Here is a 19,134-nt window from a genome sequence, read left to right as displayed (position 1 = left end):
AAATAAGCATTTACGTGTTTGGATACAAGTGTTGAAAGTGATAATAAACAATTAATGTATTTGATAAAAAAATACCGATAAACTATTCTTTTGTTAAAATGACAAAAATACCCATGATTTTTTTTCAAAAGAATATAAATTAAAAAAAAATCTTTGTAAAGAAAAGAATTAACAATGAATATGAGAAATTTATTTTGGGAAAAGTATTTTGTGAATTAGACAATATTATTAAGGATAAACTTGTAAAAGTGTTGGTCAAACTAAAAGTGCTAAGGTGAAAAGCTATAAGTTGGGGGTGACCAACTTATGACTTATGACTGATTTTAACTTATAAACACTTGACTTATAATCACTTTGAGTGTTTACCAAACGCGTAAATAAGTCAAAAAATACTTATAAGTTAAGCGAAGCGGTCTAAATAAGTACCTTTGACTTTTGCTCTGCCCAATTCATTCGCCTTTTCTTTTCTGCTCCTTTAGTTGTTTTTCTTCTAATTAACCCCAGCACTGAAAAAAGCCCAATGATCTTAATTTCTCTAGTTAGAATTGTACTTGTAGCATCTTTCTACTTATTTGTTTACCACGACTTTCGATAATTAGGTTTTGCTAATATGCAATTTTGTACACTTAACATGAATGAGAACTGAGAAGACAAGGTAGTACACCTATGTTTATCAGCTATTAGTAATAAGTTCTCAAGCTTTAATATATAGTAATGAGTTCTGTCCACTAATCGGAAAGTATTTATACGCTTAGTTTCTAAAAATTCGGCTAAAGTGGTTACACTAAATATGTGAAGTTAACCTAGATAGGTGGTGGATTATCATATCGCGATCTATTGGGACTAAACGATAAAAAGGAAGGGAATTTATTTTCTTGAAAACTGTTTCTTAGTTAGGACTTGAGGGAGAATGTCCAAATTCATAATTCTATTTCACAAAAGTCTCTAAAAAAACCACTTTATTCTTTAGCATCTATTAAATTATTTACTTGCTATTAGTGCTTTTTCAATCTTTTCTTTAGCCAAGGGTTTTTCGGAAATAGTATATTTGTCCTTCCAGGATAGGGGTAAGGTTGCGTACATACTACCCTCCCCAGACCCACTTGTAGAAATACATTGGGATGTTATTAGTGTTATGTATTAAATTATCCTTTCGAAAGATTTGCGTGATATTCCTGATTGTAAACAAAATGATCGGTGAGCGGAAAGGAAATAAAGGAATGTCAAAATAGATTTTTCTCGGTGCTATAGTAATTAAAGCCATTATAGGGCAAAATTTGGGGGAAGGACAAAGGAAAGAAGGATGCAAAATGGTGAGAGTTTTCTATTTTAATAGCGTTTGGTTCATTGTATTGAAGTGCAGCTGAACCTTGAATACAACGATCACCACTTAAAACTGTTCGTGTGATTCATATTCTTCTGATTCTGGTTTTTCTCTCCTTTTCTACAAAAGCTACTATTTTTCTCAAATTGCCTATGTCAATCTTTTTTATTTGGTATCTCTAATTTGAGTTGAGCATTTAGGTTGAAATCACTGGATAGCTATCAAAATATGCAGGAAAGAAAGCTAGAAGCTCAGAAAATAACTTAATTGACCTGCAGATGTAAACAGAAAGCATGAGATATCAAGAAATGGAGGGCTTAAAGTAATTCTCCTATCCTTTCTTGACTTTTTAAGCATACATCGAGAGAAAAATTGTTCAAAAATAATATACAGTCGTTGTTGAGACCGCATGCACTTAACATGGACAAAAGCAGTATAAGTAAAGCTAATGTTTTTTTTTTTAATACGAACTTTTTTAAGTTGATGCAGGCAACAAGATTATAAACTAGAGGGCAGTTTCAAACTATTAGATCTTCCCAGATGGGAAAACAAAATTTGAAGTACACAACAATAAGGGAACTTAGTTTGAAATATCAAAAACTCAACTCTAAATAAATGCCAAAAAGATAGCCTCATGGAATCTCTAGCTTCATAGTTCCCCTAAAGCTCCATCTCAAGCTTCTGTTTAATGAGACTTCACGTACTCTTGGACGATATGGAGACCCTCAGTCTCTTCCCCATAATCCTACAGAATCAATCAGAAAATTCATTACGATGGAATACAAATTCCACTTTGGCAACTCATCAGCTACTGTTCATGTAAAGTTAAAGGATATATAAGATGTACCTTCACGACAACACAGCCACAACCAACAACCTTCCTTGCTTTCCCTTCAGAATCAATCTTGCATAACTGTAATCGAAGAAAGTTCATAGTGAATGAGTGATTGGATTTTAATTTACATGATACACATCAACAAAAATGCAAAATACAGAACACTTCAAAGAGAAGTCAACAAGTTAATAATCGGAACCCTCCTCTGTCTCTCCACTCAGTTAGAAGTGCGAAAAATACATAGGACTATCAAACACAATAACTCAGGTCAAGAATGAGGTTAAGGTAGTCATGGCATTCTAAGGATTACCTATCACAAGTTGGCAAAACCCTTCACCTCCTAAAAGATGGAGTATCTAGTAAAATCACATCAGAAAACAACTACTCAAGGACAGTAAAGACTGATATACTGTAACTGGGGCAGTAGATAAACAATCATCAATTACTTACACCAGCCCATTCGCCAAGAGTTTTTGCATTTGGAACTGTAATCAAACTGATATTGTGATCAGCACAAAGTGTTTTCACCAGCTTGACGTAATCCAGCTGGTCGCAGTCCTCTGCTAACACACAAAGTTGTGCAGCATGCTTCTCAATCACCTTTGCACCTTCATGGAGTCCTCGAGCAAGTCCACCATGAGCTCTAGACTTCCTAAGCACCAGCTGCAAAGCGGTCATGATGTCCATGGGCTCCACAAGTGCTGGAGCAGGAGTCTCGGCAGCGGCAACAGCAACAGCAGCATCCTCTCTACAGTTATACAAATGTCAGCTAGATAACACCTTATATTGAATTTCAGGAAATTGAGAGTTTAAAGTAATTCTCCTCTCTTTTATTGGCCTTTTAAGCATGCACATAGAGAAAATCATTGTTCGAGGAATGCTTCCCAGTTTTAAGATAAAAAATGACTAGGAAGAAACCACAAATCAATGCTACGGTTATCTTTTGGAAACATTTGTGTTGATTGCATAACATCCAGTGTAAGAAATATAATAGGTACTACTTCAGAAACTATACAGTAAGTGTTGAGATCGCATGCCAATGCTAATATTATTTTTTTGAAAATGCGACTTCTTTAGCTGATGGGCAACAAGATTATATACTAGAGAGCAGTTTCAAACTATTAGATCTTCCCAGATGGGAAAACAAAATTTGAAGTACACAACAATAAGGGAACTTGGTTTGAAATATCAAAATCTCAACTCTAAATAAATGCCAAAAAGATAGCCTCACGGGAACTCTAGCTTCATAGTCCCCTTAATCTCCATCTCAAGCTTCTATTTAATGAGACTTCACGTACTCTTGGACGATATGAAGACCCTCAGTCTCTTCTCCATGATCCTGCAGAATCAATCAGAAAATTCATTACGATGAAATATAATTCTAGTTTGGCAACTTATCAGCTACTGTTCATGTAAAGCCACAGGATACAGGATGTACCTTCACAACAACACAGCCACAACCAACAGCTTTCCTTGCTTTCCCTTCAGAATCAATCTTGCATAACTGTAATCGAAAAGATCATAGTTAATGAGTGATGGATTTCGATTTACATGATACAGTTCAACAAAAATGCGAACTACAAAATACTTCAAAGAGAAGTCAACAAGTTAATAATCAGAACCCCTCCTGTGCCCCTCCACTTCACTCAAATACAAGTGCAAAAAAGCATAGGTCTGTTAAACACGATCAATTAACCAAAGGTTAGAAGATGATTAACCAAAGGTTAAAAGATGATCCAGGTCCAAAATGAGGTTAAGACTTCAGTCACAGCATTCTGGCGAATGGTGATTATTAACCACAAATCCCTAAAACCCTTCCACTCCGAAAACATATACAGTAAAACACACATTCCAATTTCATTTTCACAGCAGAAAGCAGCTATTCAAGGACACTAAAGTCTGATAATACATTAACTAGAGTGACAGATAAGCAATAATCAATTACTTACACCAGCCCATTCACCAAGAGTTTTTCCATTGGGAACTGTAATCAGACAAACATTGTGATCAGCACAAAGTGCTTTCACCAGTTTGATGTTATATGTCTGGTCGCAGTCCTCAGCTAACACACAAAGCTGCACAACATGCTTCTCAATAACCTTTTCACCTTCATGGAGTCCTCGAGCAAGTCTACCATGAGCTCCAGACTTCCTGAGCACCAGCTGCAATGCATTCATGATGTCCATGGGATCAGGAGTCTCGGCATCAGCAACATCCTCTTGACTGAACAACACACACTAAAATTTCTATAAACCACAAAATAAAAACCAAATTAGCAAAGCAAGAAAGCACGATCCGTCATCACACAACAATGGGATATGAGACAATACCACATGAATCTCAAACTTTGGCCTCATAAAGAAAACAGACATTTTAAAAAAATGGCTCTACAACAAGTTTTCCTTCAAATGAAAGAGGAAATACAAAAAAAATAAGAGTATCCAAACAACATGCAATTTATGCAAGTGAGACAATCTTTTATTCTTATGACAAACTTTATCAAAATCCAGATAGAACGGTCTATTCAGCTAAAGATTAAGTGGTCAACCAAAAGTGAAATTTGTCATATGGTTTAGGTTCTGCTTTTGGGGAAATCACAGTTTAGCAATGTGTAGTTTTAAATAGAAAATACCCCATGGATACGAAAAGTTGAACAGAATTGCAGCAGCTGACCGAAACACCATTGTAGGTTAGTGGTGTTTGGTTCTGTTTCAAGCAATTGATATTAAAATACCTAGCCCTAGATGGTTCTGATAATTGGGCTCGTGATAAACCATTGGAATAACTACAAACTCATTTGATTTCACAAAAAGTTTCCGATAATTGATTCATGCAAACACACAAAAGATTTGCATATTTTAATGCAAGGGCTGTTCATTATAGTAGATCAAGACAAATTAATCATGTCTTAAAAATCTGTCACGTGTCTAAATTACTAGAAGCGGAAAAGATAGCAACTTTAACACGAAAATGACTTAAGCAAACTGAATTTTAACAAGAAAGTTATACAAACCTCTGCACTTACACCTGCCAATTTTTCTTTCTTGGTAAATGTTAAATCCAAGACCTAGCACCTGTTGTTTCCAATAGTTGAAGACAAAACTCAGTCAGGTAAACAGAATGAAGAATAGACTCCATTATCCTTCATTCTAGATATATCATGACAACTCATCAAAATCCGCCCCAACAAAAAGTGATTTGACAAAAGTGGAAATAAACATGCAGGATTTCAATCTGTCAAATGCAATGGCATAACAATTCAGTGGAGACAAAGCTTTCTGATCTTACTAGTTTGGACACTGCAGTAAAGGCTAAGGAGGCGCCAGGGAACAAGGACTCTCTCAAAAGCTTATATAAGATAACTGCCTATCAAATAAATTATTTACATAAGAGGATCAAAGCAGCAACCCTAATTACTAAATTACCCATATCTCATTTTCTTCTCTCAAAATTTCTCCTTCACTAATAAAATCAAAATAGTCTCTCAATCATATAACAACAACAACAACAACCCAGTAAAATCCCACAAAGTCTCTCAATCATATGAGTAGTTTATTTTGGTCCTTATTATACAACTTGAAATATTAAAAGCTTTTAATGGTTCACAGAAGTAGAACACTTTTAGTTCATGGCTAACGGAACTCTAGATAAACAACAAAAAAAGCTCAACAATACCTTAAAACTAACGGAAACTAGAGTCAAGGAGACAAATGTGGTGAAGTTTATCTCAACACTTGCTGCAGATAATGATAAACATTGTTGCATGTGTTGGTAGCAACTTTCTCTTCTGGCAAATTCAGTAGAAGAGCAAACCTTTGAAAACCAATGTTCCCTGGAGGCCTGGACAAAGAATCGAATCTCCCCAACTCCGGCTTCACATCTTACTTGGAAAGCGTAGGTGGACATCAAGCACATTGCACTTCCCAGATTGCCAAAGGACGCATGTAACCCATATATCTGTATCCACCCTTGGGAACCTTCGGTGTCCGAAAAGAATAGCTGTCAGAACTCAGAAGAGTTTAGTATGCAAGGAATAAGGAAATCTTGCAAATGCTGAAACATGCAGACCTTTTGAATACCTAAATATTAAATTTAGGCATCAATACATTTATTTAGTAGGACAAACTATAACTGTGAAAAATGACTTTTCATATTAAGGTTTTATGCACTTGCTTCATCCTGATTGCAAGTGGCAAATATCTATCCAATACTTGGTCTACCCTTGCCAAATCACAATTTTCATCAAACAGTGAATACTTTCTAGCCATAAGCATCCCAGGACTCTCAGAAAGCAAGAGACTACTGGGGAAAACAGAGTACCGAATTTTTCAGACTGTTATGGGTGAGAATTGTCACCCAGCTAAAAGTATTTGCATTCCCACGTCTCTGACTTGTTTTAATCAGTGTTTTGTTTCTACTTCCATGGTTAACTAATATATGTTTTGTTTGATCTTACACGTTAGAGTTTAGTACAAGCATACCTCCTCTTCTCCCAGAGAGCTCCTAACTTTGTCTCTTGCTCCCTCCGATCTCTCTCAGCAATCTATCAAAAAAGAAAATTCAGTAACCACCAACAATAGTCATTAATCTTATTGCAGTCTCTGTTTCAGTTTAAGCGAACTAATAATAATTTGACAAAAACACCAGTTCAAGCCTTGAAAAGTATTAGCTCAGCTCTAGCGGAACATAGGCTTCGTGTTAAAGTGCCATCATTTTCAAAGCATAGAATAAACACAAGGATAGCTCTAGAAAAGAAACAAGTCCTTTCAACAACAGTTTAATTTATATTCAAAAAATCAAAAACTATAACGCTTCTCAGCTTTCCCATTGGAACCACTGAAGAGTGCATGAATATATTAAATCAAGGAGTTATGAACTAAAATAGGATAAAACGTGTAAAATGAAAAAAAAAAAAAAAATGATTCAATCACTCGGACTCATTTCTTGGGGTTGATTAGGGTGTATTCTAGATAAGTGATCAGGCATCTGGAAGAGTAGCATGGACTACTGGTTATTAAGAACAAATATCAAAATAAGCAAATTAACATAAAACCCACATTCAACATGGCCTCAAATAGGTCGGTGACAAGATAACAACTATTCTAGACCACTAAAAGAGTTCTTTGCGTGCATTGACGTATTTCAAAGACCAAAACTTTCCCAACATTATGAAACATACCATTAGTGCCACCCGTTTGACATCATACGCTTGAACAGTTGGTGAAGTCGCAACCGCCACTCAGTTCAGAAGTCATTTACATTTCCAGGTTCAAAACACATTAAAAATGAAGTTAATGGGAAATAAAAACGAAAAGGAAAAGAAAATAATAACGAATAAGAAAGATAAAATTCTATTATCAAAGACACTTCTTTATTTACAGCACCCAATTACATGCAAGTACTCAATTTTATGTACAACTTCAATCATCCGCAGAAAGTACCTCCAGACTCCCAAGTGTGCCCTCTAGTCTCCTAAGTGTGTCTCTATTCTTCAAACTTCAACTATCAAAGACACTTATTTATTTACAACACCCAATTACATGCAAGTACTCTTCTTTATGTACAACTTCAATCTTCAATCATCTGCACAAAGTGCCTCCACTCTCCTAAATGTGCCTCTAGTCTCCTAAGTCTGCCCCTAGTCTCCAGGGCAGTATAGCATGATCAAGAACCTTTGCATGAGTGTCAGCAGATGAATGAGCCACTATATCCTTTAGTGCTGCCTGTGCATGAGCAATCTGAAGCTTAACTTTCTCAATTGCTAATGAATGGTGTGGTAGCTCTTTCTGTGCAGCGACCAAGTGCATAGCTGCTGCCTCCATTGCGACTAGTGCAGAATCAATAGCTATAGAAATAGTGCTACCAGCAGAGAGAGATGCAGAGGCATCAACAGAAGTGGCACCCATAGCAGAGGAATCTATGGTATGGTCAGCCACTATAGGGGTAGGGTCAGTCATGGTAGGGCCAACCACAGCAGAGGCACCACAAATAGTGGTAGTGGTGCTAGGGTCAGCCATAGTGATAGCATCACTGGTAATGGCAGTGGTAGTGGTGATGCCGCTGGCACTGATAGAGGCAACTTTCACCAGCGCCGCCGGAACCAATGCCGCCTCAGCAGGCGTAGAGGCATCAGAAGGAGTGGCAGTGACACTAGGATCAGCCACATCAACAGTGGTAATGGCGGTGGTAGTGGTGATACCGGTGGCACTGATAGAGGTAGCCGGAGGTATAGGAATAGAGACAGCTCCCACCAGCGCCGCCGGAAACAATGCCGCCTCAGCAGGCGTCGGCGACAGTGCAGGATGCGCCGGCACCGATGAAGACTCCACATGTGCCGACTCCACATGTCCGGGGAGCTCAAGGTGCCGTCGTAAGCACCTTGTGCCGTCGGTACAGCATCCACGTAGGAAAGCTATGCACAACGGCACCTACAATATCGACAAAATAATAAAAAGAAGTTGTGGAATTAATCGACAATCCGAATTGTCTTACCTTTTCCACCGAGAAGCGGGTATCATCCTCACCGTGTAAAAACTAAGGTCAAAATAGTAATTTGACCGATTAATTAAAAAATATTTAAAATTTTAGATAAAATTATTTAAAATAACGCATACTTTGCATTTGTTACCGTAGTCGCACTCCCTTTTCGCCAACCAATACCTGCACATTGCTCTATACGACATTTTCCTGTAACAATCTAACACAAAAACTTATACCACTACATAAGAATCTCCACCACATTCTCAACGCAAATAACTAAATCAATCAATATAATATTTAACATTATATATATATATATATATATATATATATAAAACACAAAATACTAAAGTAAAATAGAAAACAAACCCTAGAAAAAAGTGAGTAATGACAGATAATATGAGTACTAGAGAAGTTAGACACATTGTTCTAGACGACATTTTCCAATAACAATCTAACACAAAAACTTACACCACTACATAAGAACAACGCAAAGAAATAAATCAATCAGTATAATTGGTAACAATATATATACATATATATAACACAATAACAACAACATACCCAGTATATTCTCATGTGTATGGTCTGGGGAGGGTAATGTGTACGCAGACCTTACTCCTATCTTATGCAGGTAGAGAGGCTGTTTCCAAGAGACTCTCGGCTCAGGCAAGCACAGTTACAGCAGTAAAAAAATTGAACTATAAAAAATAGTAGAGCTGCAAACTACAGTCAACCCTCTCTATAATAGCTTCGTTTGTTCCGATATTTTTTAGTTTTTATAATGAATGGATGTTATACACCTATAACAGCATTTGGCGTTTAAATATTTTTTGGTTGTTATAAATAAAAATTATCCAAAAATTGATTATTTTTCCTTTTCTAATGTTACATATAAATGATAACAAAATTATGCAAATCTAAAATCTTAAAAGCTATGCAGATTTCACTAGTTAAAATATTGAAGAAAGCTAATACATTATTAATAAATTTATAACTAAACGTATAAAGATTTAAACTCTAAGGCAGACATTTTAAAGCTACCTAGAAAAATAATTTCTTTCAAAATTGACGGAATAACTTTATAATTATAACTTGTTTCATAAATTTTATTCTCTCCCTAACAATATAACGCTTGAATTGACAAAGGTTTATGTCCAAATTTTCAGCAAAGAGGGATCCCACAGTTTTACCTTGAAGACAATTGAAGAGCTTAACAGTTAAATTTTCTATCTAAATATTTTTTGGAATTTGTCTAATGGAAAAGATATCATGTGCAAATCTTCAAATCTTATATCTTATGCAAGATAGAAACTTTGTTTAATGAAAAATATTGTGTACATATTTTTAGAATTATTATTAGTAATCTTAAAAAATTTATACGGTTGTTATAGATGAGTAATTTTACAAAGAGCATTCTGCTATAAATATGGTTGTTGTTGTTATAGGTAAAAAGCTGTTATAAAAAGGTAAAATATAACTTAAAAAATCGGTTCCAAGAAAAACTTGACTTTTATAGTGAATGACTGTTATATAAGGATGTTGTTATAGAGAGGTCTGATTGTATCATATATTAATAATTGAGTGCTAAACAATATACTGCAAAAGAGGAGAAAAGAACACAAACATTTATATTGCATTAATATTACCACCCTGTCTTTTCAACAATTTGTTGCTCATGTGGGCTTCAACTTATATGGATGCACAACCAAATACAACTAAACATAGTCAAGAAGTCAGAACAATAAGACATATGATATACTTAAAGCTACAATATTCCACCAGCAAAAACGTTTGCAAACTCAATAAATCTTGTAAAATCAACTTCAAATTAACTAATTCTTGAAAAGAAAAGGATTTTACTTATTAAGAAAATTCTCATAAAGGAAAAGGTTAAATCCAACCGCTATATATTCTGATATACACTGTTTAAAAGACAATGATGTCAAATAAAATTAGAAATAAGTAGAAACCTTAAATACTAAAAGTAAATTGTTACCAGAACAAACACTGTTTTGATAGGTAACATGAAAAAAACATGAACAGAACTACGTTTAGCCTGGATATTTGTATGCACATATATCTAATGTCAGTTAAGCCAAAACCTAGACTAATGGGTTGCCACTTCCAACTAGTTTAGATACATAGATCATCAATCAAGAAAGCTGTGCTTAATTCATATATTAAACGGATGTATCACCCCTAGATGCTAAATGCGTAATCCTTAAATTATGGTATGGATCTATTGGAGCAATGCCTTCTTCTTTTGCATTAACCATAATGTACCAAACGGAAACAATTACCTAGACCTACTAAAAGGTTTAATTCCTTTCGTAGCGTAACAAGAAAGTACTTGAATTTTCTTGTAATCACACCTTATCAATCTTCTACCTGTCTATCTTTATCTTGAATGAAACATCTAATGTCTTCACGAACAGACTTGAATCGAGTCTCGCCTCTCTTTAAAGTATTTGAGGGCATATTTGTGGTAGTAAAACATAGACTAAGACCATACACTACTAGAAATTCGGGAAAAACCGTCAAAAAAACCTACCAAAATTAGTCGGTAATGGCCAATAACCGTCCAAAACGTGACCATTAACCTGTGGTCGGTATTTTGAAGGTCGGAAGGGCATACCGACCAAAGTTGGTCGGAAATTAGCGACCAACTTTGGTCGGTCTATTAAATTCAAAAAAAAAAATGCCGAAAAAACCGACCGGTCGGTATTTTAATTATATAATTAAAAAATGCACCATCTGGGAATCAAATCGGAGTATGTACTGTGACAGGATACTATTCTACCACTAGAACATTTAGTGCATTTTGTTTTAAGACTGTCTTTTATTTCATTTATACTCTTTAATTGTAAATAATGTGAGTACCGGAGAAGAACAGCAGAACTTGAAGCGAGCAAAGAGAACTCACTAGATCAGCAAAACGTGAACTGCAGAGAGACGAACTCACATCGGAAGCGAGCGACTATATATATATATATATATATATATATATATATATATATATATATATATATATATATATATATTACACAAAAATCTAAAATACAAACCCTAGAAAAGAGTGAACGGATAATGTGAGTGCCGGAGAAGAACAGCGAAACTTGAAGCGAGCAGAGAGAACTCACTAGAGCAGCAAAACGTGAACCGCAGAGAGACGAACTCACATCGGAAGCGAGCGACTCTCACATCGGAAGCGAGCGACAATGGGGGAAATTTCAAATTTTTTCAGGTGGGAAGGGTATTTATAGAGGTTCAGCAGAAGTCCGGAAGCTTTTTAGTGATTATTGTGAATAGGGTGTACGTAGCTTATATGGATTCCTTGAAATTTTTCAATTATCAAACCAAATCATTGGTGTCACATTTTTTAATTTATAAACCAAACCAACAAAGTTGAATTTTTCAATCTTGATTTTTTTTGAATTTTTCAGATTTTTCGGATTTTTTCTCGTAAAGTCTTCATAGCATAAAATATATAACTCGTCCTCCAAATATTTCTTATGTCCTACTAAAAAACAACTATATAATGTGTTTTCCAAGAAACTAACACAATAATATGAGATAAGTCATAGCATTATACTAAAATATTTAATAACAAAAATAAAATAATAAAATTACATAAAACAAATATTTGTAATGAATAAGCCATAATGAAAATTAATATAATCTAAAAATACTATATATGTCATGCTAAAATAAGTATAGCTAATAAGTACTAATATTAATTACATAATTAAGCACTAAAGAAAAAGATAAACTAAGTTATATATTTTCATTATAAACCAATATAAAACTAAAATAATTATCCAACAATATCGTCATTCCTAGTATCGCAAAAAATTTAAGAAATATTTATAAATTACATTATAATAAATATTTATGTGTATAAAATATTTTTTAAAATTATATAAATGTACTATCGGGTTGGTTTGGTTTCGGTTTGACTTTTTTTAGTTAAAATCAAACTAAACTAATTATGGTCGGGTTTTATTTTCCAATACAAAACTAAACCAAATCAAATCACATCGAATTTTTTTTCCGATTTGACTCGAATTATCGATTTGGTGCGGTTTATCGATTTTCTAATTGTGAATGACTTCTCCTTGCAGTTCTTCCATTTTACTTCTTTCTAAAAAAATAAATAAAATAAAAAAAGTTATTCCATTTTACCTCTGTCTTGTTTTCACCCTTCCATTTACTTCTACATCGGTCGAGGGTCAAACAAAGCAAAAAGTAAAAAATTAAAATTGAAGAAGAATTAGTGTATAGGACCAATTAAGGCATATCACCCTTTAATTATTTGAGCATAAAATAAACATGGAGAAAATAAAACGATATACTACACGAAATCATGCATGTCCTAGGTTTTAAAAGAACTCTTCAAAATATATTTTTAGTGTCAAATTACGAAGACTATATCAACGTTCCGAAACAGATTTTTTATGGATGAATTTAATGAAGTTTTATATTTTTATTTAATTAAATTGCCCTACATAGGGGTGTCAAAATAATTCTAAAAATCGAGTGAACAAACCTAACCGAAGTGTTATTTGTACATCATGTGTAAGGCCCCGTAAAATTTTGCAAAATAGTGTTAATAATATTTTGTAGTGCCGAATTGGTTTTACGTGTTGTGAATTATAGAAAGCTCGCCGCGGTTCGGACTTTTTGGGTTGAACAATGCATCGGAAAGTAAAGAAAAATATTTAGCAGAATTACGCGTTTCTGCGGTCCATTATGCGACCGCAGAATCACTCTACGGACCGCATAATGGCCGCAGAGTGAGGCAGTTTTTGGGTCAGCCTAGGAGCAATTATGCGGTCGACTATGCGACCGCATAACTGTTCTGCGGTGCATTATGCGACCGCAGAACACTTATGCGGGCCACATAGTGACCGCAGACACGGATAACTTTTTGGGCCATTTTGGTCTGCATTATGCGACCGATATGCGGTCCGCATATTGGTTATGCGATCGCAGAACCTGTTCCGGAGCTTTATTTTGGGGGGTTTTAAACCCGACCCTATTTCGTTAAAACACACTCCATGGACCATTTTGAGTATATTTTCTCATATTCCTAGAGTGAGAGAGAGAAAGAGAAGATCCTAGAGGGAGAAGTGATCTTCATCAAATTGTTCTTCAATTCTCACTTAAATATTGAAAATTGTCAAGAGAGGAACCTAGGTCTTTTTCCTAAGAGGTAAGATTCTATCACCCAAACTCTTAATTTCAAAATGTAACTAGAATGGGTCATTAGTGAGGTAATTCATGGGGATGGGAGTGCTTACCTTGCATGCATGTATCCATGTAGTATGTGGGAAGATTGTGAGCTAATAATGGTAGAGAGTGGGTTAAAAAATGATGGAATCTTCCACAAAAGAGCCTTAAAGCATTGATGTACACATAGTGTTTGATAATATGCTCAAATGAGCTAAAACCATATTCATCTTCCTAATTTTAGTTCAATTTTGTTATATTGCTAAAATAGATTGAAGTTGCTAATTTTCCAGAACGTCTTAGAGTTTTAAGAAGCTCAATTGAGGTATGTTGGCTATCCCTCCCCCCCCTCCCCCCTTTCCCTCCTTCTTCTTAGAATTGAATCCCATGGCATTCATGTAATCGGAGTAAGTTCTTGATCATTATAGAATTGACAATTTTTAACGTATTTGTGTTGAAGGATGTAAGTTCAATGTTTATGCTAAATGCTTCATCATGTCATCTTGCCATTTGAGAATATCTTCAAAATGTTGAATATGTGTTAGGAATGTTAAGACTTCATGTCAAGATTGAAATAAAGGTTGTTATGCCAAATTGTATGAAAAAACCTCTATGTGCCTAAGATTTCCAAACAGCTCATACGTGAATATAATGCCTTGAATGAGGAGCCTTATTGATTTTGATAATGATATGGAATATGGATAAAGGGGTTTGGAACTATGAAATACAGTCAAGTGCCAAGAATGACTTTGTAATCATAATCACTAGTGGCAATGAATCGAAAGTACATGAAAGAAGTACAATGTGAGATGATTGAAATTATGGTAATGTCTCAAACGATATGGCCTAGCCGATCGGGCCGAGATCGGACTCCGTGAAAGAACACGATGGTATTGTGAATGAAATTGTGGTAATGTCTCAAACGAGATGGCCTAGCCGATCGGACTGAGATCGGACTCCGTGTAAGAATACGGTGGTATTGTGAATGGAATTGTGGTAACGTCTCCAACGAGGCGGCCTAGCCGATCGGGCTGAGATCGGATTCCGTGTAAGAACACGGAGGTATTGTGAATTGTGGAACATCGGTACTAAAGGTCACCCAATCTAGTAATATGGAAATTGGCTTGAAAATATATATGATCCTTAACTTTTTGTTTTATTATTTATTTGAAGCCCTTATTGAATTCTTGTCTGCTCCTCTTGTAGTATTATTCATTCTATTGAGTTGGTGTTTAGCTATACATACTAGTGCTATTCGACGGTACTAACGTCCCTTTTGTCGGGGGCGTTGCATCTTTAAATGGATGCAGGTAGTTACATAGCAGACAGTGCGGATCTTAGATAGTGCTGCATCCTCTTCTCAGCGGACTCGGTGAGCCCTATTTCATTCTGGGGTCATGTATCGTACCTTTTGCTTATATTATGGTCACTTGTTTTTTAGGTATAGTCGGGGCCTTGTTGTCGGCACCATCTTTACTCTCTTTTGTATCTTTAGAGGCTCCGTAGACACTATGTGGGTTGTATATGGGTGTTGGAAATGTTAAACAAGTCATGTTGCGTTTGATCACTTGTTCCACTTGAACTATAAGAAATGTGTATTTTGAGACTCCTACTGTATAATTTATGAAATCATGTCTTTTCTTGATCATGGGTTATTTGGGTAGACAATATCTATTAGGCTTGCTCGGTCGGGTTCACTCGGTTGAGCACCGGTTGCGCTTTCCGAGGTTGGGGCGTGACAAAATTGGTATCAGAGCCTAAGGTTTTAAAGTGTCATAGGTTGTCTCGGAGCCGTGTCTGGTAGAGTCCTTCTTATCGGTGTGTTGTCGACCACATCTATAAGTTGGAGGCTACTTGGACATTTAGGAACAATACCCTTCTTTGATATTCCGGATCGTACGATGAAACTAATTGTGTATTCACTAGGTCGGGAGGACTATGCCGATCATCTCAGGGCAGTGTTGCATACTCTTCATCAGCACCAATTATATGCGAATTTTTCAAAGTGTGAATTTTGGCTCGAATCGGTCACATTCTTGGGTCATGTTGTCTCTAGAGAAGGAATCAAGGTTGATCCTCAAAAGATTTTAGTAGTAAAGAATTGGCCTAGACCTACAACACCCACCGAAATTCGCAGTTTCTTGGGCTTAGCAGGGTATTACAGGAAGTTTGTGGAGAGGTTCTCTACTCTTGCCTCTCCGTTGACTAAATTGACTCAGAAAGCAATTAAGTTCCAATGGCCCGATGCTTGTGAAAGGAGCTTCCAGGAGTTGAAATTGAGATTGACTACAACGCCGATGTTGACCTTGCCAGAGGGTACATATGAGTTTGTGGTGTATTGTGATGCTTCAAGAATTGGGCTTGGGTGTGTGTTAATGCAACACGGCAGATTTATAGCATATGCTTCTAGGCAACTCAAGAATCATGAAAAGAATTATCCAACATATGACTTAGAACTTGCGGCGATGGTTTTCGCATTGAAAATTTGGCTTCACTATTTGTATGGGGTCCATGTGGATGTATTCACGGACCACAAGAGTCTTCAATATATTTTCAAACAAAAAGAACTGAATTTGAGGCAGATAAGATGGATTGAGTTACTCAAGGATTACGACATTGATATTCTATATCACCCGGGGAAAGCCAATGTTGTGGCGGATGCTCTTAGCCGGAAATCTATGGGTAGTTTAGCACACTTGGAGGTATACCAAAGGCCATTGGCCAAGGAAGTCCATCGATTAGATAGTTTGGGAGTTCGTCTTATGGACTCTAATGAAGGAGGGGTAATTGTGCAAAATAGGGTTGAATCATTGATTGTGGTGGAAGTCAAAGAGAAGCAATACAACGATCCATTTTTGGTGCAATTGAAGGAGGGGATTCGAAAACATAAGACAACGGCTTTTTCTCTTAGCATGGATGATGGTACACTAAGGTACCAAGGATGGCTATGTGTTCCGAATGTAGATGGTCTCCGAGAAAGGATAATGACTGAAGCTCACGCTTCTAGGTATTCCGTGCATCCAGGTTCTATGAAGATGTATCACCACCTCAAGGAAGTCTATTGGTGGAATGACATGAAAAGGAATGTGGCGGACTTTGTGGCAAGGTGCCCGAACTGTCAGCAAGTGAAGGCCGAACATCAATGGCTTGGTGGGTTCGCACAGAACATAAAAATTCCAATGTGGAAGTGGGAGATGATTAATATGGATTTTGTGGTAGGATTACCACGCACTCCGCGCAAGTTTGACTCAATTTGGGTGATCGTGGACCGACTCACGAAATCAGCACACTTCTTGCTAGTTAAATCTACCGACACAGCGGAACAGTATGCTCAATTGTATATCAAAGAAATAGTCAGGCTACATGCACTCCAGTTTCTATCATTTACGATTGAGGGGCTCAGTTCACATCTAATTTTTGGAGGAAATTTCAGCAAGGTTTGGGTACTCAGGTGAATCTTAGTACAACTTTCCATCCACAGACCAACGGGCAAGCAGAGCGGACTATTCAGACGCTCGAGGACATGTTGCATGCTTGTATTCTTGATTTCAAGGGTAGCTGGGATGATCATTTGACACTCATAGAGTTTGCTTATAACAACAACTTTCATGCAAGTATCCAGATGGCACCATTTGAGGCATTATATGGTATGAGATGTAGATCTCCCATTGGGTGGTTCGAGATTGGGAAACCTAAATTGATAGGGCTAGACTTTGTACATCAGGCTATGGAAAAAGTTAAGATAATAAAGGAGCAGTTGAAAACTGCTCAGAGTCGTCAGAAATCCTATTCGGATGTTCGTCGCAGAGACTTAGAGTTCAAAGAATATGATTGGGTATTCTTGAAGGTTTCCCCCATTAAGGATATTATGCGGTTTAGAAAAAAAGGGAAATTGAGTCCGAGGTATGTCGGGCCGTACAAAATCATTCAGAGGATTGGTGAGGTAGCGTACAAGATTGAGCTACCACCTGAGATGTCATTAGTACACCCGGTGTTTCATGTGTCTATGTTGAAGAAAGTAGTTGGAGATCCGACACTCATTGTTCTGGTTGAGACCATTGAGGTTAATGAAGAATTGTCATATGAAGAGATTCCAGTTGCCATTCCTGATAGGCAGATCCGAAAGTTGAGGAATAAAGAAATTCCCTCCTTGAAAGTGTTATGGCAAAACCAGCAGGTTGAAGAGGCCACGTGGGAGGCCGAAGAAGAGATGAAGAAGAAGTATCCTCACTTGTTTGAATAGTTGTGTAATCCTTTCTTTTATGAACCTGTCACCTAAGAATTTTGTACCACTTGTTCAGTTAATATAAAGATGCTCCTTTTGATTATATGTTGTTTACATGAGGCCACAGTTGGTGTGGTTATGAGTTATGCTATGTCGTTGAGTTCTATACATGTTTGTAAGATGTGTTTCTAGGGCTCTCTGACAGGTGGATAGGCCTAGTTACAAATGAAACTCTGGCAAAATTTTTGAGAATTTAGGGAGTTAGTCAGATTTGGGGCTGCTGGTATGTGGTATGAAAACTGAGTTGCACAAGATGCTAATAACATATTCTTACCCTCATTCGAGTACGAATAATCCTAAGTGAGGGGAAATGTAAGGCCCCGTAAAATTTAGCAAAATAGTGTTAATAATATTTCGTGGTGCCGATTTGGTTTTACGTGTTGTGAATTATAGAAAGCTCACCGCGGTTCGGACTTTTTGGGTTGAACAATGCATCAAAAAGTAAAGGAAAATATTTGGCAGAATTACGCGTTTCTGCGGTCCATTATGCGACCGCATATCACTCTGCGGACCGCATAATGGCCGCAGAGTGAGGCAATTTTTAGGTCAGACTGGGAGCAATTATGCGGTCGAATATGCGACCGCATAACTATTCTGCGGTGCATTATGCGACCGCAGAATAATTATGCGGGCCGCAAAGTGATCGCAGACACGGACAACTTTTTTGGCCATTTTGGTTTGCATTATGCGACCGATATGCGGTCCGCATATTGGTTATGCGATCGCATATGTGATCGCAGAACCTGTTCCGAAACTTTATTTTTGGGGTTCTTAAACCCGACCCTATTTCGTTAAAACACACCCCATGGACCATTTTGAGCATATTTTCTGATATTCCTAAAGTGAGAGAGAGAGGGTCCTAGAGGGAGAAGTGATCTTCATCAAATTGTTCTTCAATTCTCACTTAAATCTTGAAGATTGTCAACAGAGGAACCTAGGTCTTCTTCCTAAGAGGTAAGATTCTATCACCCAAACTCT

General features: G+C 36.6%; 1 protein-coding gene across 5 annotated transcripts; it reads right to left on the bottom strand.

Annotated features, from left to right (window-relative positions):
* Positions 1–1,822: 1,822 nt before the first annotated feature.
* On the bottom strand, positions 1,823–6,702 carry LOC104096308 (small ribosomal subunit protein eS12-like). Of its 5 annotated transcripts, XM_070178755.1 has the most exons (8): positions 5,835–5,896; positions 5,173–5,233; positions 4,109–4,405; positions 3,598–3,663; positions 3,458–3,498; positions 2,610–2,907; positions 2,172–2,237; positions 1,823–2,069 (listed from the first exon to the last, which is right to left on the bottom strand). In XM_070178755.1, the coding sequence occupies exons 3-8, from the start codon at positions 4,343–4,345 to the stop codon at positions 2,010–2,012; spliced, it is 768 nt and encodes a 255-aa protein (XP_070034856.1). In that variant the 5' UTR covers positions 4,346–4,405; positions 5,173–5,233; positions 5,835–5,896; the 3' UTR covers positions 1,823–2,009. The 5 variants fall into 5 exon arrangements, 4 of the variants coding, with proteins under 4 accessions (XP_070034856.1, XP_070034858.1, XP_070034863.1 ...); XR_011409071.1 differs by lacking the exons at positions 1,823–2,069; positions 2,172–2,237 and adding an exon at positions 5,973–6,120 and having other exon boundaries at positions 2,769–2,907; positions 3,361–3,498; XM_070178757.1 differs by lacking the exons at positions 3,458–3,498; positions 3,598–3,663; positions 4,109–4,405 and adding an exon at positions 6,641–6,702 and having other exon boundaries at positions 5,187–5,233; positions 5,835–6,158.
* Between the last annotated feature and the right edge of the window lie 12,432 nt (positions 6,703–19,134).

Source organism: Nicotiana tomentosiformis, chromosome 1 (genome assembly GCF_000390325.3).
Source record: "Nicotiana tomentosiformis chromosome 1, ASM39032v3, whole genome shotgun sequence".
Lineage (NCBI taxonomy): Eukaryota > Viridiplantae > Streptophyta > Magnoliopsida > Solanales > Solanaceae > Nicotiana > Nicotiana tomentosiformis.
This window is presented reverse-complemented; position numbering and strand designations above follow the sequence as displayed.